At 45.5% G+C, this 24,633-nt stretch overlaps 1 protein-coding gene across 1 annotated transcript in view; it reads left to right on the forward strand.

The window, feature by feature from the left end:
- The window catches only part of elovl2 (ELOVL fatty acid elongase 2), a 288,551-nt gene that overhangs the window by 223,559 nt on the left and 40,359 nt on the right, over positions 1 to 24,633 (forward strand). Inside the window, exon 4 of the mRNA XM_068058357.1 lies at positions 14,170 to 14,247. Coding sequence (XP_067914458.1) covers positions 14,170 to 14,247 — 78 coding nt within the window. The remainder of the gene's footprint in view (positions 1 to 14,169; positions 14,248 to 24,633) is intronic.

The following is a 24,633-nucleotide window of genomic DNA, read 5'->3' on the forward strand; positions in this document are numbered from 1 at the left end:
TGTGTAGTTTTGGTCTCCTTATCTGAGGAAGGATGTTTTTGCTATAGAGGGAGTGCGGCAAAGGTTTACCAGACTGATTCCTGGAATGGCAGGACTGACATATGAGGAGAGATTGAGTCGGTTAGAATTATATTTGCTGGAGTTCAGAAGAGTGAGGGGGGATCTCATAGAAACCTATAAAAATCTAACAGGACTTGACAGGGTAGATGCAGGAAAGATGTTCCCGATGGTGGGGGAGTCCAGAACCAGGGGTCATAGTCTAAGGATACAGAGTAAACCTTTCAGGACTGAGATGAGGAGAAATTACTTCACCCAGAGAGTGGTGAGCCTATGGAATTCGCTACCACAGAAAGCAGTTGTGGCCAAAACATTGTATGTTTTCAAGAAGGAGTTAGATATAGCTCTTGGGGCGAAAGGGATTAAAGGATATGGGGCCAAAGCAGGAACAGGTTACTGATTTGGATGATCAGCCATGATCATAATGAATGTTGGAGCAGTCTCGAAGGGACAAATGGCCGACACCTGCTCCTATTTTCTATGTTTCTATTGTTGGAGACTGCCATTTCGTACCTGGATGTTGTCCATGTCTTTTTTTTTTGTTTATTTGTTCGTGGGATGTGGGCATTGCTAACTCGGCCAGCATTTGTTGCCTATCCCTAATTGACCTTAAACTGAATAGCTTGCTAGGCTATTTCAGAGGGCAGTTAAGAGTCAACCACATTGCTGTGGCTCTGGAGTCACATGTAGGCCAGACCAGATAACGACAGCAGATTTCCTTCCCTAAAGGACATTAGTGAACCAGATGGATTTTTACAACAATCAACAATGGTTTCATGGTCACCATTAGACTAGATGCTGCACACAGACATCGACTGCTTCATTACCTCAGGAATTGCAGATGCAGCTGAACATTGCACAATCGCAAGGCCCACTTCTGACCTTATGATGGACGGAAGTTCATTAATGAAGGAGCTGAAGATGGTTCGGCCTAGGATGCTGTCTGAAGGATTTCTTACATCAATGTCTTTGGACTGAGATAATTGGCTTCTAACAACCACAACCATCTTCCTTTGTACTTGGTATGTTTTCAGCTATTGGGATGTTTCCTCTAATTCCCATTGACTTCAGTTTTACTCGGTCTCCTTGGTTCACACTTGGTTAAATGCTGCCTTGATGTCAAGGGCAGTCACTCTCACCTCACCTGTGGAATTCATCTCTTTTGTCAATGTTTGGACCAAGGCTATAATGAGGTCTGAAGCTGAGTGTTCCTTCGCCATCAGTGAGCACCTGATTGGTAAGAATCACTTGATAGCACTGTTGACAACTACTTCCATAATTTTGTTGATAATTGAGAGTGGGCTGATAGAACGGTATTGACTATTTGGATTTGTCCTGCTTTATGTCAATCGGACAATTTTTCTGCATTGTCATGTAGATGCCAGTGTAGCTGTACTGGAACAAATTGACCAGAACAGATCTTTCAGCACTACAGGCAGGATATTGTTGGGTCCTGACTTTGTTTCTCTCAATGTAATCTTTACTTTCTTCTTTATTTCTCTTTCTTTATCTAATTTGACTCAAATTCACCCTGCTTCCTTCTCTGCTGTTTGCGTTGTTTCTTTCTTTATCCTTAAATGTCATTGTTTAAGCAGATAAGCTGTAGGTCCCATTGTTCACAAAGGTCCCAGATGCCTCATTGACCATTATCAATTCACACTTCGAGCGTTTGTGAAGCAAAAATAATTGCAGTTGAAGGGCGAGGAAGAAAATTTCATTTTCTCCAGCAAATCCTGTGGCAATGCAACCATTACTTTGGGACATCATGATAATTAACTAATTTTATGTCTTAATACTTATGTCATAGCCGCTAAGCGCATTGCACTGCTGAACTACAAGAAAGCCCCCAGCGTGTTAACATCTGTAGCACTTAAAACAGCCAGAAGCGCTGCACAAAAAACAGCCAGGCGCTGCGCAAATGACTAGTGGCAACACCTATGCAGTCATATTCAGCTGGCCTCTGACACCGGAAACATCAGAGGAATGTATGATGGCATTAAGAGAGCTTTTGGGCCAGCCATCAAGAAGATCGCCCCCCTCAAATCTAAATCAGGGGAAACAATCACTGACCAACGCAATCAAATGGACCGCTGGGTGGAGCACTGCCTCGATCTGTACTCCAGGGAAAATGTTGTCACTGAGACCGCCCTCAATGCAGCCCAGTCTCTGCCTGTCATGGATGAGCTGGACGTACAGCCAACAAAATCGGAACTCAGTGATGCCATTGATTCTCTAGCCAGCGGAAAAGCCCCTGGGAAGGATGGCATTACCCCTGAAATAATCAAGAGTGCCAAGCCTGCTACACTTTCAGCACTCTACGAACTGCTTTGCCTGTGCTGGGACGAGGGAGTAGTACCACAGGACAAGCGCAATGCCAATATCATCACCCTCTATAAGAACAAGGGTGACTGCGGTGACTGCAACAACTACCGTGGAATCTCCCTGCTCAGCATAGTGGGGAAAGTCTTCGCTCGAGTCGCTTTAAACAGGCTCCAGAAGCTGGCTAAGCGCATCTACCCTGAGGCACAGTGTGGCTTTCGAGCAGAGAGATCCACCATTGACATGCTGTTCTCCCTTCACCAGCTACAGGAGAAATGCCCCTCTACGTTGAACAATAGATGCCCCTCTACGTTGCTTTCATTGATATCACCAAAGCCTTTGACCTCGTCAGCAGACGTGGTCTCTTCAGACTACTAGAAAAGATCGGATGTCCACCAAAGCTACTAAGTATCATCACCTCATTCCATGACAATATGAAAGGCACAATTCAGCATAGCGGCGCCTCATCAGACCCCTTTCCTATTCTGAGTGGCATGAAACAGGGCTGTGTTCTCGCACCCACACTGTTTGGGATCTTCTTCTCCCTGCTACTCTCACTTGCGTTCAAGTCTTCAGAAGAAGGAATTTTCCTCCACACAAGATCTGGTGGCAGGTTGTTCAACCTTGCCCATCTCAGAGCGAAGACCAAAGTACGGAAAGTCCTCATCAGGGAACTCCTCTTTGCTGACGATGCTGCATTAACATCTCACACTGAAGAGTGTCTGCAGAGACTCATCGACAGGATTGCGGCTGCCTGCAACAAATTTGGACTCACCATCAGCCTCAAGAAAATGAACATCATGGGACAGGATGTCAAAAATGCTCCATCCATCAATATTGGCGACCACACTCTGGAAGTGGTTCAAGAGTTCACCTACCTAGGCTCAACTATCACCAGTAACCTGTCTCTCGATGCAGAAATCAACAAGTGCATGGGAACGGCTTCCACTGCTATGTCCAGACTGGCCAAGAGAGTGTGGGAAAATGGTGCACTGACACGGAACACAAAAGTCCGAGTGTATCAAGCCTGTGTCCTCAGTACCTTGCTCTACGGCAGCGAGGCCTGGACAATGTATGTCAGCCAAGAGCGATGTCTCAGTTCATTCCATCTTCGCTGCCTCTGGAGAATCCTTGGTATCAGGTGGCAGGACCGTATCTCCAACACAGAAGTCCTCGAGGCGGCCAACATCCCCAGCATATACACCCTACTGAGCCAGCGGCGCTTGTGATGGCTTGGCCATGTGAGCCACATGGAAGATGGCAGGATCCCCAAGGACACATTGTACAGCGAGCTCGTCACTGGTATCAGACCCACCGGCCGTCCATGTCTCCGCTTTAAAGACATCTGCAAACGTGACATGAAGTCCTGTGACATTGATCACAAGTCGTGGGAGTCAGTTGCCAGCGATCTCCAGAGCTGGCGGGCAGCCATAAAGGCGGGGCTAAAGTGAGTCGAGTCGAAGAGACTTAGCAGTTGGCAGGAAAAAAGACAGAAGCGCAAGGGGAGAGCCAACTGTGTAACAGCCCTGACAACCAATTTTATCTGCAGCACCTGTGGAAGAGTCTGTCACTTTAGAATTGGCCTTTATAGCCACTCCAGGCGCTGCTTCACAAACAACTGACCACCTCCAGGTGCTTACCCATTGTCTCCCGAGACAAGGAGGCCAAAGAAGAAAATGTCTTAATACTGTTGCAGTGAAGTTTGATATTCTTGTGTTTAACCATTCACATATTTTAGACACTGACAAAAAATTAATCAGTTTTATTTATTTATATGATTTCATTGATAATCATTGTAAAAAAAATTTACCTTTCTACTTTGTATTCTTCAAGATGGCTACACTGTGGTAATTCCTTGGTATTTATTGAATGTTGTAATATTTCTTTGAAATGTTCACTCTAAATGGCCAGTGTCCACCCGTTTGTTGACAAGCTCATTAGCAAATGCTCATTCTATTAGGTGTTATTTAAAATGTGTTATTCACAAAGAACCATGTGCTAGAATGTGACCACAGTGCCCGGTCTCCCTTGTGAAAAATAACAATAAATTACGAATTTTGTGCATTTTTCCAGTAGCTGCAGGAGCTTGTTCTGACATACCATTGGGTCATGCATTTGCACACAAAGATAGGTAGAAAAGTACGTTGTGAAGAGAACATAAGGAGGCTACAAAGGGATATAGATAGGTTAAGTGAGTTGGCAAAGATCTGGCAAATGGAGTAAAATGTGGGAAAATGTGAAATTGTCCACTTTGGCAGGAAGAATAAAAAAGAAGCATATTTTCTATGAAAAGAGATTGCAGAGCTCTGAGATGCAAAGGGATCTGGGTGTCCTAGAACATGAATTGCAAACGGTTAGTATGCAGGTACAGTATGTTATTGGGAAAGCTAATAGAATGTTATCGTTTATTGCAAGGGAATTGAATACAAAAGTAGGGAGGTTATGTTTCTATTATACAGGACATTGGTGAGACCACATCTGGAGTACTGTGGACAGTATTAGTCTCCTTATTTAAGGAAGGATGTAAATGCGTTGGAAGCAGTTCAGAGAAAGTTTACTAGACTAATAACTGGAATGGGTGGGCTGTCTTATGAGGAAAGATTGGATAGGCTCGGCTTGTCTCCGCTGGAATTTAGAAGAGTAAGAGGCGACTTGATTGAAACATATAGGATCCTGAGGGGTCTTGAGATGGTGGATGGGGAAAGGATGTTTCCCTTTGTGGGAGAATCTAGAACTAGGGGTCATTGTTTAAAAATAAGGGGTCACCCATTTAAAATCGAGATGAGAAGAAATTTTTTCTCTGAGGGTCGTGAGTCTTTGAAACTCTCTTCCTCAAAAGGCAGTGGAAGCAGAGTCTTTGAATATTTTTAAGGCAGAGGTAGATAGATTCTTGACAAGCAAAGGGGTGATAGATTATCGGGGGTAGGCGGGAATGTGGAGTAATCAGTTCAGCCATGACCTTATTGAATGGCGGAACAGGCTCGAGGAGCCGAGTGTCCTACTCCTGTTCCTAATTCATTTGTTCATATGTTTGTACGTTCGTATGTTTATCCTTCCATCACTGTTGTCTGCTGACTGATTATTGTGCTGGATGTTAAATTTATACGCACTTTTACCTAGGGCTGTATTATAATTGGATTCCCGTGAAATCTAAACAGCACAAGTTTTGGTTTTAGTATGCCAAATGTGCCTTCAGTTTACGTGTATTTGAGTGCAGCTCTGTCTTCCAGGTGGGGGAGTTGGCCATCCTGGGTGATCCACAGGCTAAACGTACAATCTCAGTTTCCTGCAAAAGAGATAATGGGAGAATTTTCCCAGGCTCGTGGAGGCAGATTGGGGAGAGGCTGGAAAATTATAAAAATGCCAGCAGACAGGTATCTTGATTTGTTCCTGCCTCCTCCTGCTTTTCCCAGGGGCAGGTTGTGTGCACTGGCAGCAGCAGGAAACCAACTGAACTTGTTAAGGAGCCAATTAAGAGGGATTTTCCCAGTGAAATCCATCTTTCCTAATAGCGGAGCAGCCTCACGCTGTGTTCTAACCTGGCAGTGAGGAGAAGGCGAGAGCACAGTGGGAGGGACTGCCTCAGTGAAACTTACAAGTTGTAAAAGCTTTAGTCAGTTGCACCAAACAGCTACGGAAATGGACAGACTGAGAGGCTGCATTGTGCAGCACTGATTCTGCCAGGGAGTGCTGTCACTGCTTGGCAGGTGAGTGCAACTGCCTGGAAGGCATTTCACTTTACCAGCACATCACCTGACAAGCACTTCTCCCACCCTCAACTGCATTTCCCTGCTGCCAGCCTTCAGAGCAGCTTGGGAACAGCTTATGCAGCTACGGCGTCCCCCTCTGCTGAGGGCATGGGGTTTCCCACTGGAACATGCTTCAGCTGCAGCTAGAGCAGGACCAACAGCAGCACCAGCTACTTTCTATGCAGCCACATGCCCCTCCACAGGGCAGAGGGAATGGGCATCGCGTTGCAGGTGGAAGGAGGCGAGACCCACAACAGAGGATCTAAAGGCTGCTATCCCGACATGTGCGAGCAGCTAAGCCTCTGGAGGCTCAAGCTCTGAAGGCAGGTCTTTGCTGACATTTGCGTCCTCCTGGTGCCAGACTGCTTTCATAGTGGAATAAAAACAAGAAATGCTGGAACCACTCAGCAGGTGTGGCAGCATCTGTGGAAAGAGAAGCAGAGTTAACGTTTCGGGTCAGTGACCCTTCTTCGGAACTGACCCGAAACGTTAACTCTGCTTCTCTTTCCACAGATGCTGCCAGACCTGCTGAGTGGTTCCAGCATTTCTTGTTTTTATTTCAGATTTCCAGCATCCGCAGTATTTTGCTTTTATTATTATTGCTTTCATAGTGGAGCAGGTGGCCACACATTGCCAGTGCACAACAAAGTGTCTTCACTGGAGGCCCAACCCTCAGACAGCCCCGTGTTCCTGAATCTCACCAAGTTGTGTAATTTCTTCAACAAGAAGCGAAAGTAGGGAGGTGGGAGTGTTAGGAATGACCTGTGTTCAGAGGAGTGAAGGACAATATTTCTGTGTGCTACCTGTGAGGCACGGGTGCGAGAGGGCAGTAGGCTGAGGATGAGTGTGAGTGTCAGCAACTTAGATGGGGATGTGGGGTGCCTGCAGAGTGAGGAATGAGTGGAGCTGCAAGGTGCTGTAGCCCTGAGCAGTGTTGTGCAGGAGAATGCTATGCAAGTTACAGTGTGGATCTTGGCACCAGACACTCATCTGTCATGCCCTCCTGAGCTCCTGGATTCTCATGGCCCACGGTCTCCAGGTTAGAGGAGCCACACTGCTGCTGCTCCACTTCCATCTGTGCCTATTTGGTTGAGGAAGCTGTCCTCATCCTCCTGCCCTTAGGAGAGCTCACCTCCCCGCAAAAAACATATGCAAGATAAGGCTTTGCACTGTAGCCTAGTGGCGCAGTGGTTAGCACCGCAGCCTCACAGCTCCAGCGACCCGGGTTCAGTTCTGGGTACTACCTGTGCGGAGTTTGCAAGTTCCCCCTGTGTCTGCGTGGGTTTCCGCCGGGTGCTCCGGTTTCCTCCCACCTCCAAAAACTTGCAGGTTGATAGGTAAATTGGCCATTGTAAATTGCCCCTAGTGTAGGTACGTGGTAGGAGAATGGTGGGGATGTAGTAGGGAATATGGGGTTAACGTAGGATTAGTATAAATGGGTGGTTGTTGGTCGGCACAGACTCGGTGGGCCGAAGGGCCTGTTTCAGTGCTGTATCTCTAAATAAATAAATAAATAACAAACTTGCTGGGCAACGTTTGAGTGACACAGGGGCCTGGATTTTAGTTCAGAGATGCGGGGGGTTGGGGAGATGGTGTTGGTGGGGGTGGGCCTGATAGCGCAGGGTTTCTCAAGTAAATACAGCACATCTATCTGTTTTTTTAAAATTCCGCCACCACATTATCATTTTACTTCTGGGTTTTTTGTCCAGTTTGCATCAGCGGGTGTGATGGTGACTGACATTACACAATATGAACTGCATTATTTAAAGGGACATTCCAAACATGCAAATTGAATCAGTTAGAGTTACCATGGAGAGACAAAGCACTAATTGCAATGGAGTTCAGACAAGAAATGGCTGCACCCTGTTTCAGCGATGCCAACCTAGATGGCTGCTGGGCGCCCTAAGGACCCGAAAGGAGCTATTCTTCCCTAGTGACTGGAGGAGGAAGCCTGCTGTAAAGGCCTGCTCGGGTCTGCAAAAGAAAACCCGACCCGAGCCTGGCAGAACCACATCCGACCCGAGCCCGACCTGGCCAGAGTTCTTCCATTTTTTCCCACGCCCGACCCGACCTGACCCGACCATCAGTTAACTTACCTTCTGTTTTTCATTTTCTTGCTGATCTGCACAAGCTTAAAATAACTGTAACAAAACCACTTTTCTAGTCCAAAAATTAAATTAACAGTGGAGCCACTTAATGTGATAGAGCATGTCTGACCTCGCCCGACCCGAGCCCGAATGCCGGACCCGGAAGTAGCAGGCCTTTAGCCTGCTGGTGACACAAAGAAGGCGTGCTTGGAGGTTGCCCAGGAGCTCAGCAGCAGGAGTGTGGTGACATGATTCTGGATCCAATGCAGAAAGCACTTCAATGAGCTAAGCAGAGCAGGAAAGATGAGAGCAAATGGCACACTGCCCTACATCCTGATGTATATATCACATTACCCCGTCACTTTTTTTCTCCATCCTACTCCAGCAGATCACTCCTCACACCATGAGCACCCATCCCCCTCTGTCTATGTGCTTACTCACATCCTCATCTGGGATGAGCAGCATGACATCGCCACCCAACGTGATAGAACATAGAACAGTACAGCACAGTACAGGCCCTTCGGCCCACGATGTTCTGCCGAACCTTTAACCTACTCTAAGATCGAACTAACTACCTACCCTTCATTCTACTATCGTCCATGTACCATGTGATGATGTCTTATTCCATAGAAAGAGTGGCCTACTAAATAGAGCATCAAATGTGGCAATCATATGAGTGCATGCAGGCCTTCAGTAATGGCTTGCACAGTCCAAATGCCACCTTTAATAGGATGAATGATACCCTAGCCTTTGGCCATTCATCGGCCCATTGACCTGCAGCAAAATGCTATACAGCACATTGCTAGCAGGGAACTGTGGCAGGGTCATGAGAGGGATGATGGTGAAATGGAAATGAGTGAGGGCTCAGTTCAAAGCACTTTCACTTCTCACCCATTGTTCCCACCCACTCAGTCAGTACAGTTTGCTGCCTCTTGTCCTGTTGAACATGTCATCCCTTCCATAGGTGCAGGTGAAGCAGCCTTGGCAGGGCCCTCATGGGCTCCAAAACCCAAAAGATGTCAGCAAGAGCAACTCAACAATCAGAGCAGGGATTTGAGCAGCCTGCCTCCACTCTGCTGAAGCCAGAGGGGTTGCACTACATAGAATCATGCAATGTTTATGGCACAGAAAGAGGCCACTTGGCCCATCGTGTCTGCGATGGCCAGAAAAAAATCAGCCTAATCCCAGTTTCCAGCATTTGGTCCATAGACCTGCAGGGTACAGCACTTCAGGTGCACATTCAGACCCCTTTTAAATGAGATGAGGTTTTCTGCTTCTACCACCCTTTCAGGCAATGAGTTCCAGGCCCCCAGCACCCTCTGGGTGAAAAACTTTCTCCTCATCTCCTCTCTAATCCTTCTACCAATCACTTTGAATTTATGCCCCCTAGAAGGGCTAGGAAAAGTCATAGAGTCATACAGCACGGAAACAGGCCCTTTGGCCCACCAAGTCTGTGCCGACCAACATCCATCCATTTATACTAATCCTACATTAATCCCATATTCCCTACCACATCCCCACCATTCTCCTATCACCTACCTACATTAGGGGCAATTTACAATGGCCAATTTACCTATCATCCTGCAAGTCTTTGGCTCTGGGAGGAAACCAGGGCAGAAACCCACACAGTCAAAGGGAGAACTTGCAAACTCCGCACAGGCAGTACCCAGAACCGAATCCAGGTCGCTGGAGCTGTGAGGCTATGGTGCTGGCCACTGCACTGCTCTAAAAGGACGAGGAAAGATTTGTAGTTGCACATGGGTATCAACGTGGGTGTGTTGCGCATTGTTATTTTGTTGCATTTCTGTTGTCTACTTGAACCACATCAATATTATTCTTCTGCACTACTTTCCTGTTGCCCACTCTTGGTTGCTGGTTGGCAGGTGACCTTTTCAGTTGGGTGATGATGAATGGGAAGACATGAATCGATGGTGACTGATGGGGATGCTTGTTTGTTTGCAGAACTACTTTATGTTCATGGTACTGGGTAGGTGGGTGCGGGGTGGGGGCAAAAGTAGCTTCTGAATGTGGTTGGTAGATGGGTGCACTGGTGGAACTGATAATAATAAGGGCACCCTGGCAGCAACGTGCGCTGTTAATGGTGCATTGCCTACATCAGCTTCAGCCGCCTTGTCTTTCTACTCCTCCTCAGAATCCTCCAAAGAGGTTTTGTGCTCTGCATCTTATTCCTCCTGCCGGTCCAGTCCTCCCTGCTACACCATAATCTGCAGAGTGCAGCACACCACAAGCATTCTGGAGACCCTGGCTGGTACGTACTGAAGGGCACCTTCAGATTTGTCCAGGCACCTGAAATGCATCTCTAACATCCTGATGGCTTGTCACATCTGGTGGTGATATGTCATTCATTGTATTACTCTTGGGCCTCATTCCTTGGGTTTCTGAGAGCTGGCATTTTGGGAATTTGGTGAGAATGGGAATTCAGAGATGGGGAAGAAGGTGCTGCTTTTTACCTCCCATACGTAGTGGTTGGTGTAAGTTTGAGGCAATAAGTATTTAAAATTTTGTCCACTATTTTAGTCCCTGGTGCAAGTTAGTGCATATAAAAAAACTTACAACAAACTAATAAACAGATATAAATAATATAATCTATGCTAAGATATGGCAGCCTAGTTTGTGTGCCTGGACTGCAGTATTTGCCATTTTGTGGATAGTGAGACTGTCCTGAGTGAACACATCTGCAGTAGCTTTCTCTGTCTCGAATCTTTCTGGCCCAGTGTCATTGATCTGGCATGAAAGTTGGAGGCACTCCACCTCATAATAGGGAGGGGACGGCAGACAAGTATCTGGACAGTTTTCTTCAGGCCGTAGAGAGGTTCAAGATCAGGAGGGGATTGGTGTAACTGAAACTGTACAAAGTAAGGGGAACCCAAGTGAGATAGAGGATGAGGAGCTGCAGAAAATGATCCTATCCAACAGGAAATGTACTTTCTACCTGTGAGAGGAAGGATAAAGGCTGTTGGAAGGACAGCCAGAATGCAGACCACGGCACCTTAGAGTAGGAGGCTGTCGAAAGGGGGGAGGAGGAGGAAGGGCAGGATAATCTGGTAGTTGTAGGGGATTCAATAATTAGAGGGACAGATAGCATCCTTTGTAAGTAGGATCAAGAGTCTCACATGGTATGTTGCCTACCTGGTGTCAGGGTAAGGGATATCTTGAACCAGCTTAAAAGGATACTAGAGAAGGAGGGTGAGGAACCAGCCATTGTGGTCCAACAACATAGAGAAGAGTAGAATAAAGCTCATGTTTGGAGAGTACCAGGAACTAGGAGCAAAATTAAAGAACAGAATTTCAAAGATGCTGGAAATCTGAAATAAAAACAAAAAATGCTGGAAATAGCAGGTCTGGCAGCATCTGTGGAGATGGAAACAGAGTTAACGTTTCAGGTCATCTGATGAAAGGTCACCTGAAACATTAACTCTGCTTCTCTCTCCACAGATGCTGCCAGACCTGCTGAATATTTCCAGCATTTCTTATTTTTATTTCAATGGTTATAATCTCTGGAATATTAGCCGAGCCATGTTGAAATTGGCATAGGGATAAGCAGATTAGAGAGGTGAGCATGTGGCTGAAGGCGTAGTGTAGTTCTATTTTGTGGGACAGTGGTACTGGGACAGGAAGAAATTTTACTGTTGGGATCGATTCCACTTGAACCGGAATGAGACCAGGGTCTGAGCGGAAAGAATAAATTAAGAGGTCACGAGGACTTCAAACTAGGAAATGGGAAAGGACTCGGGTGTATATGGTGGTATAAATAATAGTTCAAAAACAAACCAAAGTGTCTCTATTTTGTCTTAGTAGAGAAAGGAAATGTGCTTTAGGTACTATTGGTAAAGGGAAAACTAGATGATGTAAAGGAATTAAACCGGAGAAAAAAATAAGAAACATGGGAGATAAAGCATTAGAACAGAAGGACAGGTTAGGGTGTATTTTTTTATTCTTTCATGGGATATGGACGTTGCTGCACACACCAGCACTTTTTACCCATCCCTAATTGCCCTTTGAGAATGTGGTGCTGAGCTGCCTTCTTGAATTTCTGCAGTCCATGTGGTGTAGGTGCACCTACAGTGCTGTTAGGAAGAGAGTTCCAAGATTTTGGACCAGTGATGGTGAAGGAACGGCGAGATAGTTCCAAGTCAGGATGGTGTGTAGCTTGGAGGGGAACTTGCATTTGGTGGTGTTCCCATGCATCTGCTGCCCTTGTCCTTCTAGGTGGTAGAGGTTGGAAGATGCTGTTGAAGGAGTCTTGGTGAGTTGCTGCAGTGCATCTTGTGGATGGTACACACTGCTGCCACTTTGTGCCGGTGTGGAGGGAGTGAATGTTGAAGGTGGTGGATAGGGTGCCAATCAAGCAGGCTGTTTTGTCCTGGATGGTGTCAAGCTTCTTGAGTATTGTTGGAGCTGCACTCATCTAGGCAAGTGTTCCATCACACTCCTGACTTGTGCCTTGTAGATGTTTGATAGGCTTCCGGAGTTACTTGCCGCAGAATTCCCAGCCTCTGACCTGCTCTTGTAGCCACAGTATTTATGTGGCTGGTCCAGTTCAGTTTCTGGTCAATGGTAACCCCCAGGATGTTGATAGTGGGGGATTCAGCGAGGGCAATGCCATTGAATGTTAAGAGTGGGAGATAGTTGGATTCTCTCTTGTTGGAGATGGTCATTGCCTGGCACTTGGATGGTGGGCAGCACAGCATCACAGCTCCAGTGACCCGGGTTCGATTCTGGGTACTGCCTGTGTAGATTTTGCAAGTTCTCCCTGTGACCGTGTGGGTTTTCGCCGGGTGCTCCGGTTTCCTCCTACAGCCAGAGACTTGCAGGTTGATAGGTAAATTGGCCATTGTAAATTGCCCCTAGTATAGGTAGGTGGTAGGGGAATTAAGGGAAGGTGGGAATGTGGTAGGAACATGGGATTAATGTAGGATTAGTATCAATGGGTGGTTGATGGTCAGCACAGACTTGGTGGGCCGAAGGGCCTGTTTCAGTGCTGTATCTATAAAATAAAATAAAAATAAAAATTGTGTGGCATGAATGTAACTTGCCACTTATCAGCCCAAGCTTAAATGTTGTCCAGGTCTTGCTGCATACAGATATGGACTGTTTCAGTATCTGAGGAGTTGTGAATGGTGTTGAGCATTGTGTGAACATCCCCTCTTCTGATCTTATGATGGAGGGAAGTTCATTGATGAAGCAGCTGAAGATGAAGATTTTATTAACAGCTTAACAGTGCATGAACATTTATCCAATAGCGATCATAATATGATCAAGTTCAATGTAATGTTTGAAAGGGAGAAATGTGAATCAGCTACTAAGCCTCTAGATCTAGGAATGGAATGAGACAGAGACTGTCTACAGTGAACTGGGAAAATCTGTTGATGGGTAAAATGACAGAAGATCAGTGAGAGGTTTTTAAAAAAGAATTTGCGATACAAGGGGGAAAGAACTCTATTTGTCAAAAATGACAACATAAAACTAAAAGGAAAGCATACAAAAAAAAAGCACAGATCCTGGCAAATGGGAGAGATGCAAAGAACAGCAAAGGGTGACAAAACAGATAGTAAGAGCTACAAAAAGAGAGTATAAAAAACTTGCAGGGGATATCAAAATCAACACAATTTGTTTTATAATTACAAAGAAGGCGGTCAGGAGCAATGTGAAAACTTTGAAAACTGATAATGGTGATATTGTCAATGGAAATAAAGTAATGATGAACATGTTGCATAATTACTTGCATTAATATTTACAGAAGAAGAAGAGGTCAGCATGCCAGACATCTCAAGGAAACTAATATTGAATTAAGGGCGGGGACTTCACCAAAATGATAATCTGAAAATAGTGCCTTTTCCCTCTGAACTCATTGCTATTAGTTTCAAATAAGGTTCTGTTTTCTGGATCAACAATCATCAAAACATTTTGTAATGAAAGGTTTGTGTTCTTCACAGCTGGTCCTGGCAAGCTGGGAAGGCAGATACAACTTGCAGTGCCAGAATCTTCACAGTGCTGGGGACGCCGACATCAGGGTGAGAGAAAACAAATAACTGAATTCCAACGCGGTAATAATGCTCAATGTAATTCTTCAAGAATGCTGCCCCGCCACATGGACATCCCTGCCTTTCACAGTCATACAAGAGAATGTCTACTCCTGTGCCCAATGCCAGTGCTGCTGTTGAGAGGAAGTGTGTCAGTTTAGATCAGATGAGATTTCTCATCTGATGTTACCTCCTTTGAGACTTGAGCAATTGAGATCAGAAACTCACCTTAGTATGGTGCTGTGCTTCATGTCACTGGTACATTTTGATAGGGGTGTCAGAGGTAAGTGGGGTAGGAAATTGGTAATCTTTAGTATCATGCAATAAATGAAGATATTCACTTTTGATACTGTCTTATGTTCCCAATGTACATGTGGACGGGGGTTAGTTTAACTATGACTAGTGATGTATCATAAGTAACCATAATCACCCATCGGGGTAAAATATTCCAGAGTTTAATTTCCCAGGGTTTTTGCTTCCACCAGCAGTTAACATTACTATTGGTTAGAAGGGTAATGTTTGAGGTTGTGTCATTTAATAGACAGCATGGTCTTTTCTTGCCTTCATTTTTATATATTTGTATATATTACAGATAACAATGCATTTTCACTCATGCCTTTTCTTCCCTTTTGCATTTTGATTATTTGGACCTGCTTTCCCCATAAATTATCACCACTCTAAAAGTCAAATAAAGGGATAGAAAATTCTAAGTATAACTTGCTTCGGAGAGAGGGCCCTCTTTTTTCATTAAATACAAACATCTTACAAATCTTATATTTGCATATGCTTCCTGTCAATTTTCCATTATAAACCTAATTTACCGTAGACATTGCCTGTGTAAACCGGTCATTCTGTAATTCTGTAATCTCCTGCCATTGGAAGAATATGTAATTAGTGTGACCGGTTTACAAAGGCAATTTACATTAAAGCTGTGAAAATGGAAATTATAATGTATATAAAAATATAGTCACAATGTATGACTTTAAAAGAGCAAATACAAAAGCAAAATACTGTGGATGCTGGAAATCTGAAACAAAGAAAATGCTGGAAATACTCAGCAAGTCAGGCAGCATCTGTGCAGAGAAAAACATAGTTAACGTTTCAGATCTGTGCCCTTTTTTGAGCAAATGAAAGGGGGGAGGGGGAAGAAGAACAAAAGGAAGGTCTGTGATAGGGTGGAGGGCAGGAGAGATTAAATGACAAAATGTTTCATGGTACTAAGCCAAAAGGAGGGGTAATGGGACAAGTAAAGAAGCAAAAGATGAGTCTGGATGAGGTGTGACTGGCAGGACGGCAGCTGTCTGAACACAAAGAAACAAGGGGGGGGAGAAATACTAAAAAAAAAATTCCAGCAACAAAGAAAAAAGGCTGTGTTTGCTGACAACACAACCACCAGGCGGCGCAGTACTGCCACATGCGCAAATGAACCTTCATCCACTGAAATGTCACTGTTTGCGACATCTCAGCAGTTGCCAGTAATACAGATGGCGCTGGTCAATTTGTCACAAAAAGCAAACACAGCCTTAAACCCAAATCCCTACAGTGGCTGCGATCGCTGCCTCCATCCCACCCCCAACAGTTACCCGGCTCCCTCGTGCCATTGCGTTTCTCTTCGCTGCTCCCTCCCGTGCCTGTCTGCTTGCCGCTTCTCCCCACTCTGCCACTCATTCCCCACTCTGCCACTGCCTTCGCTCAGCTCCTCACTGCCGCCCTCGCTGACTCCCCACATCGGCCGCTCACTCCACGCATCCCCCCACCCTGCCACCCCCACAGTCTCTCACTCCAGGCCTCGCTGCTTCCCTCCTCTTGGCCACTGGCTCTCACATTGCCCTGTCACCCCCTTGGCGGCTCATTCCCCGCCGCCCACCACTTCTTCGGGCGGCACGGCAGGGAGCAATCGGCCGAAGGGGGAAGCGATGTTGAACTTGATGAACTGGTTGGCACACCTGAATATGGCATCAGTTACCAGCTTTATGCAGTGCTGCACTGATGATTGTGAGATTCCGCACATGTCTCCTGTGGAAGCCTGGGATGAACCCGGTGCATAGAGGTTCGGAGCTATTGTGACCTTTAGTGCCACCGGCATTGAATGGCCACCCACGCAGTTGGAGCTGACCTCCACAGCCATCATCTCACACAAAGATGTCACTGTCTCTCGGGACAGGTGCAGTCTTCTACGGCACTGGTGCTCTGACATCTGCAGGAAGCTCAGCCGCTGCCGATACAGCTTGCCTACTGGGTAGACTCATCTCCTCACAGGTGTTTGCTCCTGGTGCACTCTGTGGCCTTCTGCAATTCCCCCATAACAAGTCTGCAGTTGGCCAGCAGATCGCTGATGTCCCTGGCCATTTGTCCCCCTGTCCCTTGCTGGAGGACCGTCCTCCAGAGTGGACAATGCCCATGGCTGCAACTTTCCAAAAATGTACTGGGGACAGCTATTTGCTGCCTGCTGCAAGGGCAGGCACTCGCAACCCCTCTCCCCTACCAGGGATAAATCACTTATGTTGTGGCCCAACCTCAGTCTGGTGAGCCAGCAATATCAGACCCAACCTTGGAATTAACTGATAAATACAACACACAGAACAGAAAATTAAATCACTTACAACCCCTTCACTGAAACAGCAGTCACTGCTCATTTAAAGCTGCCGGGTCTGCAACCCCCCTCATGTGACCCATGTGCAGAACGTAAAATCGAAAGGGGGACGTAAAATGGCTGTCAATTGGCTTTTTGATCACATTACTTGGCCCTTAACTGCCTTTAATCGGGCAGTGAGCGGCGTCCCCATCTTGTCTGCCTTCTGACAAGCGTAAAATGGAGATTTGGCCGTTCCGATGTCGTCGCTGCCATTTTTTGCTTCGGCTGTCTCCAAGGATGTCCAATTTGGCAAGGTAAAATTCCGGCCTTAGGTTTGGTTAACTTTGCCAAAAATTCAGTTGACTGTGGTTTAGGGCTGTCAGCATAATACCATCTTATCAACGATTCCACTGTGGTTGCTTTTGTGAGGGAATCCTCCTTATCAGAAGCTGCCTTTATGGTTCTCAGATAAGGCAAGCTTTTCACTGAGGCTTTTAGTATTATAGAGATGAACTTCTTCGGGCGGCACGGCAGGGAGCAATCGGCCGAAGGGGGAAGCGATGTTGAACTTGATGAACTGGTTGGCACACCTGAATATGGCATCAGTTACCAGCTTTATGCAGTGCTGCACTGATGATTGTGAGATTCCGCACATGTCTCCTGTGGAAGCCTGGGATGAACCTGGTGCATAGAGGTTCGGAGCTATTGTGACCTTTAGTGCCACCGGCATTGAATGGCCACCCACGCAGTTGGAGCTGACCTCCACAGCCATCATCTCACACAAAGATGTCACTGTCTCTCGGGACAGGTGCAGTCTTCTACGGCACTGGTGCTCTGACATCTGCAGGAAGCTCAGCCGCTGCCGATACAGCTTGCCTACTGGGTAGACTCATCTCCTCACAGGTGTTTGCTCCTGGTGCACTCTGTGGCCTTCTGCAATTCCCCCATAACAAGTCTGCAGTTGGCCAGCAGATCGCTGATGTCCCTGGCCATTTGTCCCCCTGTCCCTTGCTGGAGGACCATCCTCCAGAGTGGACAATGCCCATGGCTGCAACTTCCCAAAAATGTACTGGGGACAGCTATTTGCTGCCTGCTGCAAGGGCAGGCACTCGCAACCCCTCTCCCCTACCAGGGATAAATCACTTATGTTGTGGCCCAACCTCAGTCTGGTGAGCCAGCAATATCAGACCCAACCTTGGAATTAACTGATAAATACAACACACAGAACAGAAAATTAAATCACTTACAACCCCTTCACTGAAACAGCAGTCACTGCTCATTTAAAGCTGCCGGGTCTGCAACCCCCCTCATGTGACCCATGTGCAGAACGTAAAATCGAAAGGGGGACGTAAAATGGCTGTCAATTGGCTTTTTGATCACATTACTTGGCCCTTAACTGCCTTTAATCGGGCAGTGAGCAGCGTCCCCATCTTGTCTGCCTTCTGACAAGCGTAAAATGGAGATTTGGCCGTTCCGATGTCGTCGCTGCCATTTTTTGCTTCGGCTGTCTCCAAGGATGTCCAATTTGGCAAGGTAAAATTCCGGCCTTAGGTTTGGTTAACTTTGCCAAAAATTCAGTTGACTGTGGTTTAGGGCTGTCAGCATAAAACCATCTTATCAACGATTCCACTGTGGTTGCTTTTGTGAGGGAATCCTCCTTATCAGAAGCTGCCTTTATGGTTCTCAGATAAGGCAAGCTTTTCACTGAGGCTTTTAGTATTATAGAGATGAACTTTTTTTTAACCTTTTAGGGAGATGAACCCTTTTTAATTTTTTTTAATCCCTCATTCATTGGAAAATAATTCTTTTAAACTTATAACCCGTCATTATGGCCGGATTCCTTCACAAAAGATCAGGTGCTGTTCCATGAGGTTGCATTGATCTTCATTTAAACACTGCAACAGGACAAGGACAGAAAAGTCAGAGTGGGAGCAAGGTGGAGAATAAAAATGGCAAGTGAAAGGAAGCTCGGGGTCGCGCTTGTGGACTGAATAGAGGTGTTCCGTAAAGCGGTCACCCAGTCTGCGTTTGGTCTCCCCAGTGTAGAGGAGACTACATAATGAGCAGTGAATACTAAAATGAAAGAAGTACAAGTAAATAGCTGTTTCACTTGGAAGGAGAATTTGGGGCCCTGGACGGTGAGAAGGGAGGAGGTAAAAGGGCAGGAGTTGCATCTCCTGCGCTTGCATGGAAAAATGCCGTAGAAAAGGGGGAGGTATTGTGGGCGACTGAGGAGTGGACCATGGTGTTGCAGAGTGATGGGTCCTTCAGAATGTTGGAAGGGGAGGGCAGGGGAAAATGTTTTTGGTGGTGGCATCATGCTGGAAGTGGCGGAAATCGTGGAGGGTGTTCTAATGAATATGGAGTCTGGTGGGGTGGAAGATGAGGACAAGGGGAAATATACCATGGTTTTGGGAGGGAGGAGGGGGTAGGGTGGGAGCTGAAGTGCATGAAATAAATCAGATACGGTCGAGAGCCCTGTCAACCATGGCAGGGTGACTCCCGAGTTGAAGAAAAATGAAGACATATCATAATCACTAGTGTGGAAGGTTGCATCGTCCATTTCTTTCTTTATCCCTTTACTTTGTGTTTGAATAGCTGCAATCCTGCCATTCACATCTCATCCAGACATCTTTTGTTTCTTTATTTGTCCCACTAAACCTCCCTTTGGCTTTGTACCATGAAACCTCTTGTAATTTAAGCTCTCCTGCTCTCCATCCTTCCCCCCTCCGTCCTTGCTCAAAACCTGTTACATTTCTAACTTTTGACAGTTCTGTTGATAGGTCACAGACCTGAAAGGTTAACTGTGTTTTTCTCTCCACAGATGACGCCTGACCTGCTGAGAATTTCTTGCATTTTTTGTTTTTGTTGTGACTTTAAAAAGCTTTTGATTTACCCTTGTGCTCTAGTTCACTTACCCACTGTTCTCTAAATCTGCTTCATCAGAAGACAACACTTGGCCTCAACCTCTTGTGTGCAGCAGAGGAGGTTTTTATTTTTATTGTCCTTATATTGTAGGAGACTTCTGTTAACTAGTACTACTGGTTGGGGTTGCTAGCAAGGCACTGTTGTCAACTTAATTCCACTGTCAGGTTTGGGAGGGTGGGTTTGTTCCTAGTCAGCCTCTAGGAAGTGATGCAAAACTACTTGGTGCTTCCTAGTTCTAGAAAGACCCTCAATATCATTTGTTTTCCCCATAATTGTTGTATAGAAGGCTGCACTTCACCACAATGCACTCCCTTGAAAAAACTATTTAGTGAAATGATTAACCAATATCGTCTTTTTCAATCCAGGTCTATGAATTTTGAAGAATAAAGAGCGATCACTTCACTGGGGGAGGTTAACGTTTCAGAGTTCCTGAGCTTAGCAACCTAAATTAACAGTACATGCAGTCAGTGATCCAAAAATTTCAGTGATAGATAAAATGGCATCATTCCTGAAGTGTCCTAGCGCTAGTGGACTTAAAAGTTATTTTTTTAAGTTTTAAATTGGGGAAAGGCCAATTTTACTAAGCTGAGATGTGATTTAGAAAAAGTGCACTGGAAACAGCTACTTGAAGGTAAATCAATGTCAGAGCCTTCAAGGAGGAGATAAAGAGGGTTCAGAACAAGTATATTCCCATGAAGAAAAAGGTTGGGATTCTCAAATCTAGACACCCCTAGATGTCAAAGAGCATGCATAACATAAGGCAAAACAGAAAGCTTATGCCAGATGCCAAAACTCAATACTGAAGAAAGCATAGAGGAGTATTGAAAGCACAGGGGTGAAGTTAAAAAGGAAATTAGAAAAGCAAAGAGAGGGCATGAAGAAATATTGGCAAGTAAAATCAAAGAAAACCCAAAGATATATTAAGAGCAAGAGGATAACTCAGAAAATAGTAGGGCCAAATAGAGACCAAAAAGGTAACTTGTGTGTGGAGGCACAAGATGTGGGCATGGTTCTTAATAAATACTTTTGCGTTTGTCTTCATAAATGAGGACGATGAAGCACTCTATGAGGAGACATGGGTAGAGCAGGGGCAGGAATGGATGTTGCAGATTCCGGGATTTAGATGTTTCAGTAAGAACAGAGAAGATGGTAAAAGAGGGGGGGGGTGTGGCATTGTTAATCAAGGAGAGTATTACAGCGACAGAAAGGACGTTTGAGGACTCGTCTACTGAGGTAGTATGGGCCGAGGTTAGAAACAGGAGAGGTGAGGTTACCCTGTTGGGAGTCTTTTATAGACCTCCGAATAGTTCCAGAGATGTAGAGGAAAGGATAGCGAAGATGATTCTCGACAGGGGCGAGAGTAACAGGGTAGTTGTTATGGGGGACTTTAACTTTCCAAATATCGACTGGAAATACTATAGTTCGAGTACTTTAGATGGGTCAGTTTTTGTCCAGTGTGTGCAGGAGGGTTTTCTGACACAGTATGTAGACAGGCCAACCAGGGGCGATGCCACATTGGATTTGGTACTGGGAAATGAACCCGGCCAGGTATTAGATTTAGATGTAGGTGAGCACTTTGGTGATAGTGATCACAATTCGGTTAGGTTTACCTTAGCGATGGGCAGGGACATGTATATACCGCAGGGCAAGAATTATAGCTGGGGGAAAGGAAATTATGATGCGATTAGGCAAGATTTAGGATGCGTAAGGAAACTGCAGGGGATGGGAACAATCGAAATGTGGAGCTTATTCAAGAAGCAGCTACTGCGTGTCCTTGATAAGTATGTACCTGTGAGGCAGGGAGGAAGTTGTCGTGCGAGGGAGCCGTGGTTTACTAAAGAAGTTGAAGCGCTTGTCAAGAGGAAGAAGAAGGCTTATGTTAGGATGAGACGTGAAGGCTCAGTTAGGGCGCTTGAGAGCTACAAGCTAGCCAGGAAGGATCTAAAGGGAGAGCTAAGAAGAGCAAGGAGAGGACACGAGAAGTCATTGCTGGATAGGATCAGGGAAAACCCTAAGGCTTTCTATAGGTATATCAGGAATAAAAGAATGACTAGAGTTAGATTAGGGCCAATCAAGGATAGTAGTGGGAAGTTGTGTGTGGAATCAGAGGAGATAGGGGAAGTGTTAAATGAATATTTTGCGTCAGTATTTACAGTAGAGAAAGAAAATGTTGTTGAGAATACTGAGATTCAGGCTACTAGGCTAGATGGGATTGAGGTTCACAAGGAGGAGGTGTTATCAATTTTGGAAAGTGTGAAAATAGATAAGTCCCCTGGGCCAGATGGGATTTATCCTAGGATTCTCTGGGAAGCTAGGGAGGAGATTGCAGAGCCTTTGTCCTTGATCTTTATGTCGTCATTGTCGACAGGAATAGTGCCGGAAGACTGGAGGATAGAAAATGTTGTCCCCTTGTTCAAGAAGGGGAGTAGAGACAGCCCTGGTAATTATAGACCTGTGAGCCTTACTTCGGTTGTGGGTAAAATGTTGGAAAAGGTTATAAGAGACAGGATTTATAATCATCTTGAAAAGAATAAGTTCATTAGAGATAGTCAGCACGGTTTTGTGACGGGTAGGTCATGCCTCACAAACCTTATTGAGTTTTTCGAGAAGGTGACCAAACAGGTGGATGAGGGTAAAGCAGTGGATGTGGTGTATATGGATTTCAGTAAGGCGTTTGATAAGGTTCCCCACGGTAGGCTATTGCAGAAAATACGGAAATATGGGGTTGAAGGTGATTTAGAGCTTTGGATCAGAAATTGGCTAGCTGAAAGAAGACAGAGGGTGGTGGTTGATGGCAAATGTTCATCCTGGAGTTTAGTTACTAGTGGTGTACCGCAAGGATCTGTTTTGGGGCCACTGCTGTTTGTCATTTTTATAAATGACCTGGAAGAGGGTGTAGAAGGGTGGGTTAGTAAATTTGCAGATGACACTAAGGTCGGTGGAGTTGTGGATAGTGCCGAAGGATGTTGTAGGGTACAGAGGGACATAGATAGGCTGCAGAGCTGGGCTGAGAGATGGCAAATGGAGTTTAATGCGGAAAAGTGTGAGGTGATTCACTTTGGAAGGAGTAACAGCAATGCAGAGTACTGGGCTAATGGGAAGATTCTTGGTAGTGTAGATGAACAGAGAGATCTTGGTGTCCAGGTGCATAAATCCCTGAAGGTTGCTACCCAGGTTAATAGGGCTGTTAAGAAGGCATATGGTGTGTTAGCTTTTATTAGTAGGGGGATCGAGTTTCGGAGCCACGAGGTCATGCTGCAGCTGTACAAAACTCTGGTGAGACCGCACCTGGAGTATTGCGTGCAGTTCTGGTCACCGCATTATAGGAAGGATGTGGAAGCTATGGAAAGGGTGCAGAGGAGATTTACTAGGATGTTGCCTGGTATGGAGGGAAGGTCTTACGAGGAAAGGCTCAGGGACTTGAGGTTGTTTTCGTTGGAGAGAAGGAGGAGGAGAGGTGACTTAATAGAGACATATAAGATAATCAGAGGGTTAGATAGGGTGGATAGTGAGCGTCTTTTTCCTCGGATGGTGATGGCAAACACGAGGGGACATAGCTTCAAGTTGAGGGGTGATAGATATAGGACAGATGTGAGAGGTAGTTTCTTTACTCAGAGAGTAGTAAGGGCGTGGAACGCCCTGCCTGCAGCAGTAGTAGATTCGCCAACTTTAAGGGCATTTAAGTGGTCATTGGATAGACATATGGATGAAAGTGGAATAGTGTAGGTCAGATGGTTTCACAGGTCGGCGCAACATCGAGGGCCGAAGGGCCTGTACTGCGCTGTAATGTTCTAATTCACTCATTGTAATTAAGGAGGAGGATGTTATAAGTATATATTATATACGGATTGGGTGGGATAAATGTAGTGAGGAGGAAATATTCAGGTGTTTAGTATCATGGAAAGTGACTAAATCACCAGGCCCAGATGAGAAGCAAAGGTAGAAATAGCAGAGAGTCTGACCATCATTTTTCAGTCCTCTCTATCTAGAGGCGTAGTGCCGTAGGACTGGTGGACTTCTAATGATGTATCATTGTTTAAAAAGGGAGGAAGGGATAGCCTGAGTAATTACATGCCAGTCAGGCTAACATCGGCTGGTGGGCAAATTATTGGAAAAAATTTTAAGAGATGGTACAAATGGTCATTTAGAAAGGTACAAATTAATCAGGGAGGGTCAGCATGGATTTGTTATGGGACAGACATGTTTGAATTTTTTGAGGTGGTAACAAGGAGGGTCTATGAGCGTAGCATGTTTGATGTAGCCTACATGGATTTTAGCAAGGCTTTTGACATGGTAGACAGGTCAGAAAATTAAAAGCTCATGGGATCCAAGGGAAAGCGGCAAGTTGGATCCAAAATTTGCTCATTGCCAGGAAGCAAAAGGTAATGGTTGACAGGTGTTATTGTGACTAGAAGGCTGTTTCCAGTGCGGTTCCACAGGGTACTGGGTCCTTTCCTATTCATGATATATATCAGTTATTTAGACTTAAATGTAGGAGGCACGATTAAAAGGTTTGCAGATGATACAAAAATCGGCCTTGTGGTTGATATTGTGGAAGAAAGCTGGAAACTGCAGGAAGATTCAATGGAATGGTCAGTTGGGCAGAAATGTGGCAAATGGAATTCAGTCTGGATAAGTGTGTAGTAATGCATTTGGCGAGGCAAGGGAATACATAATAAATGGTATGATTCTGAGAAGTGTAGAGGAACAGAGGGGCCTTTGAATACATGTCCGTAGATCTCTGAAGGTAGCAGGGCAGGTAGATAGGGTGGTCAAGAAGGCATACAGGATACTTTCCTTTATTGGCCGAGGAATAAAGTATAAGAGCAGGGAGGTTATGCTAGAGCTGTATAAAACACTAGTTAGATCACAGC

This window comes from Heterodontus francisci, chromosome 2 (assembly GCF_036365525.1).
Source record: "Heterodontus francisci isolate sHetFra1 chromosome 2, sHetFra1.hap1, whole genome shotgun sequence".
NCBI classification, from domain to species: domain Eukaryota; kingdom Metazoa; phylum Chordata; class Chondrichthyes; order Heterodontiformes; family Heterodontidae; genus Heterodontus; species Heterodontus francisci.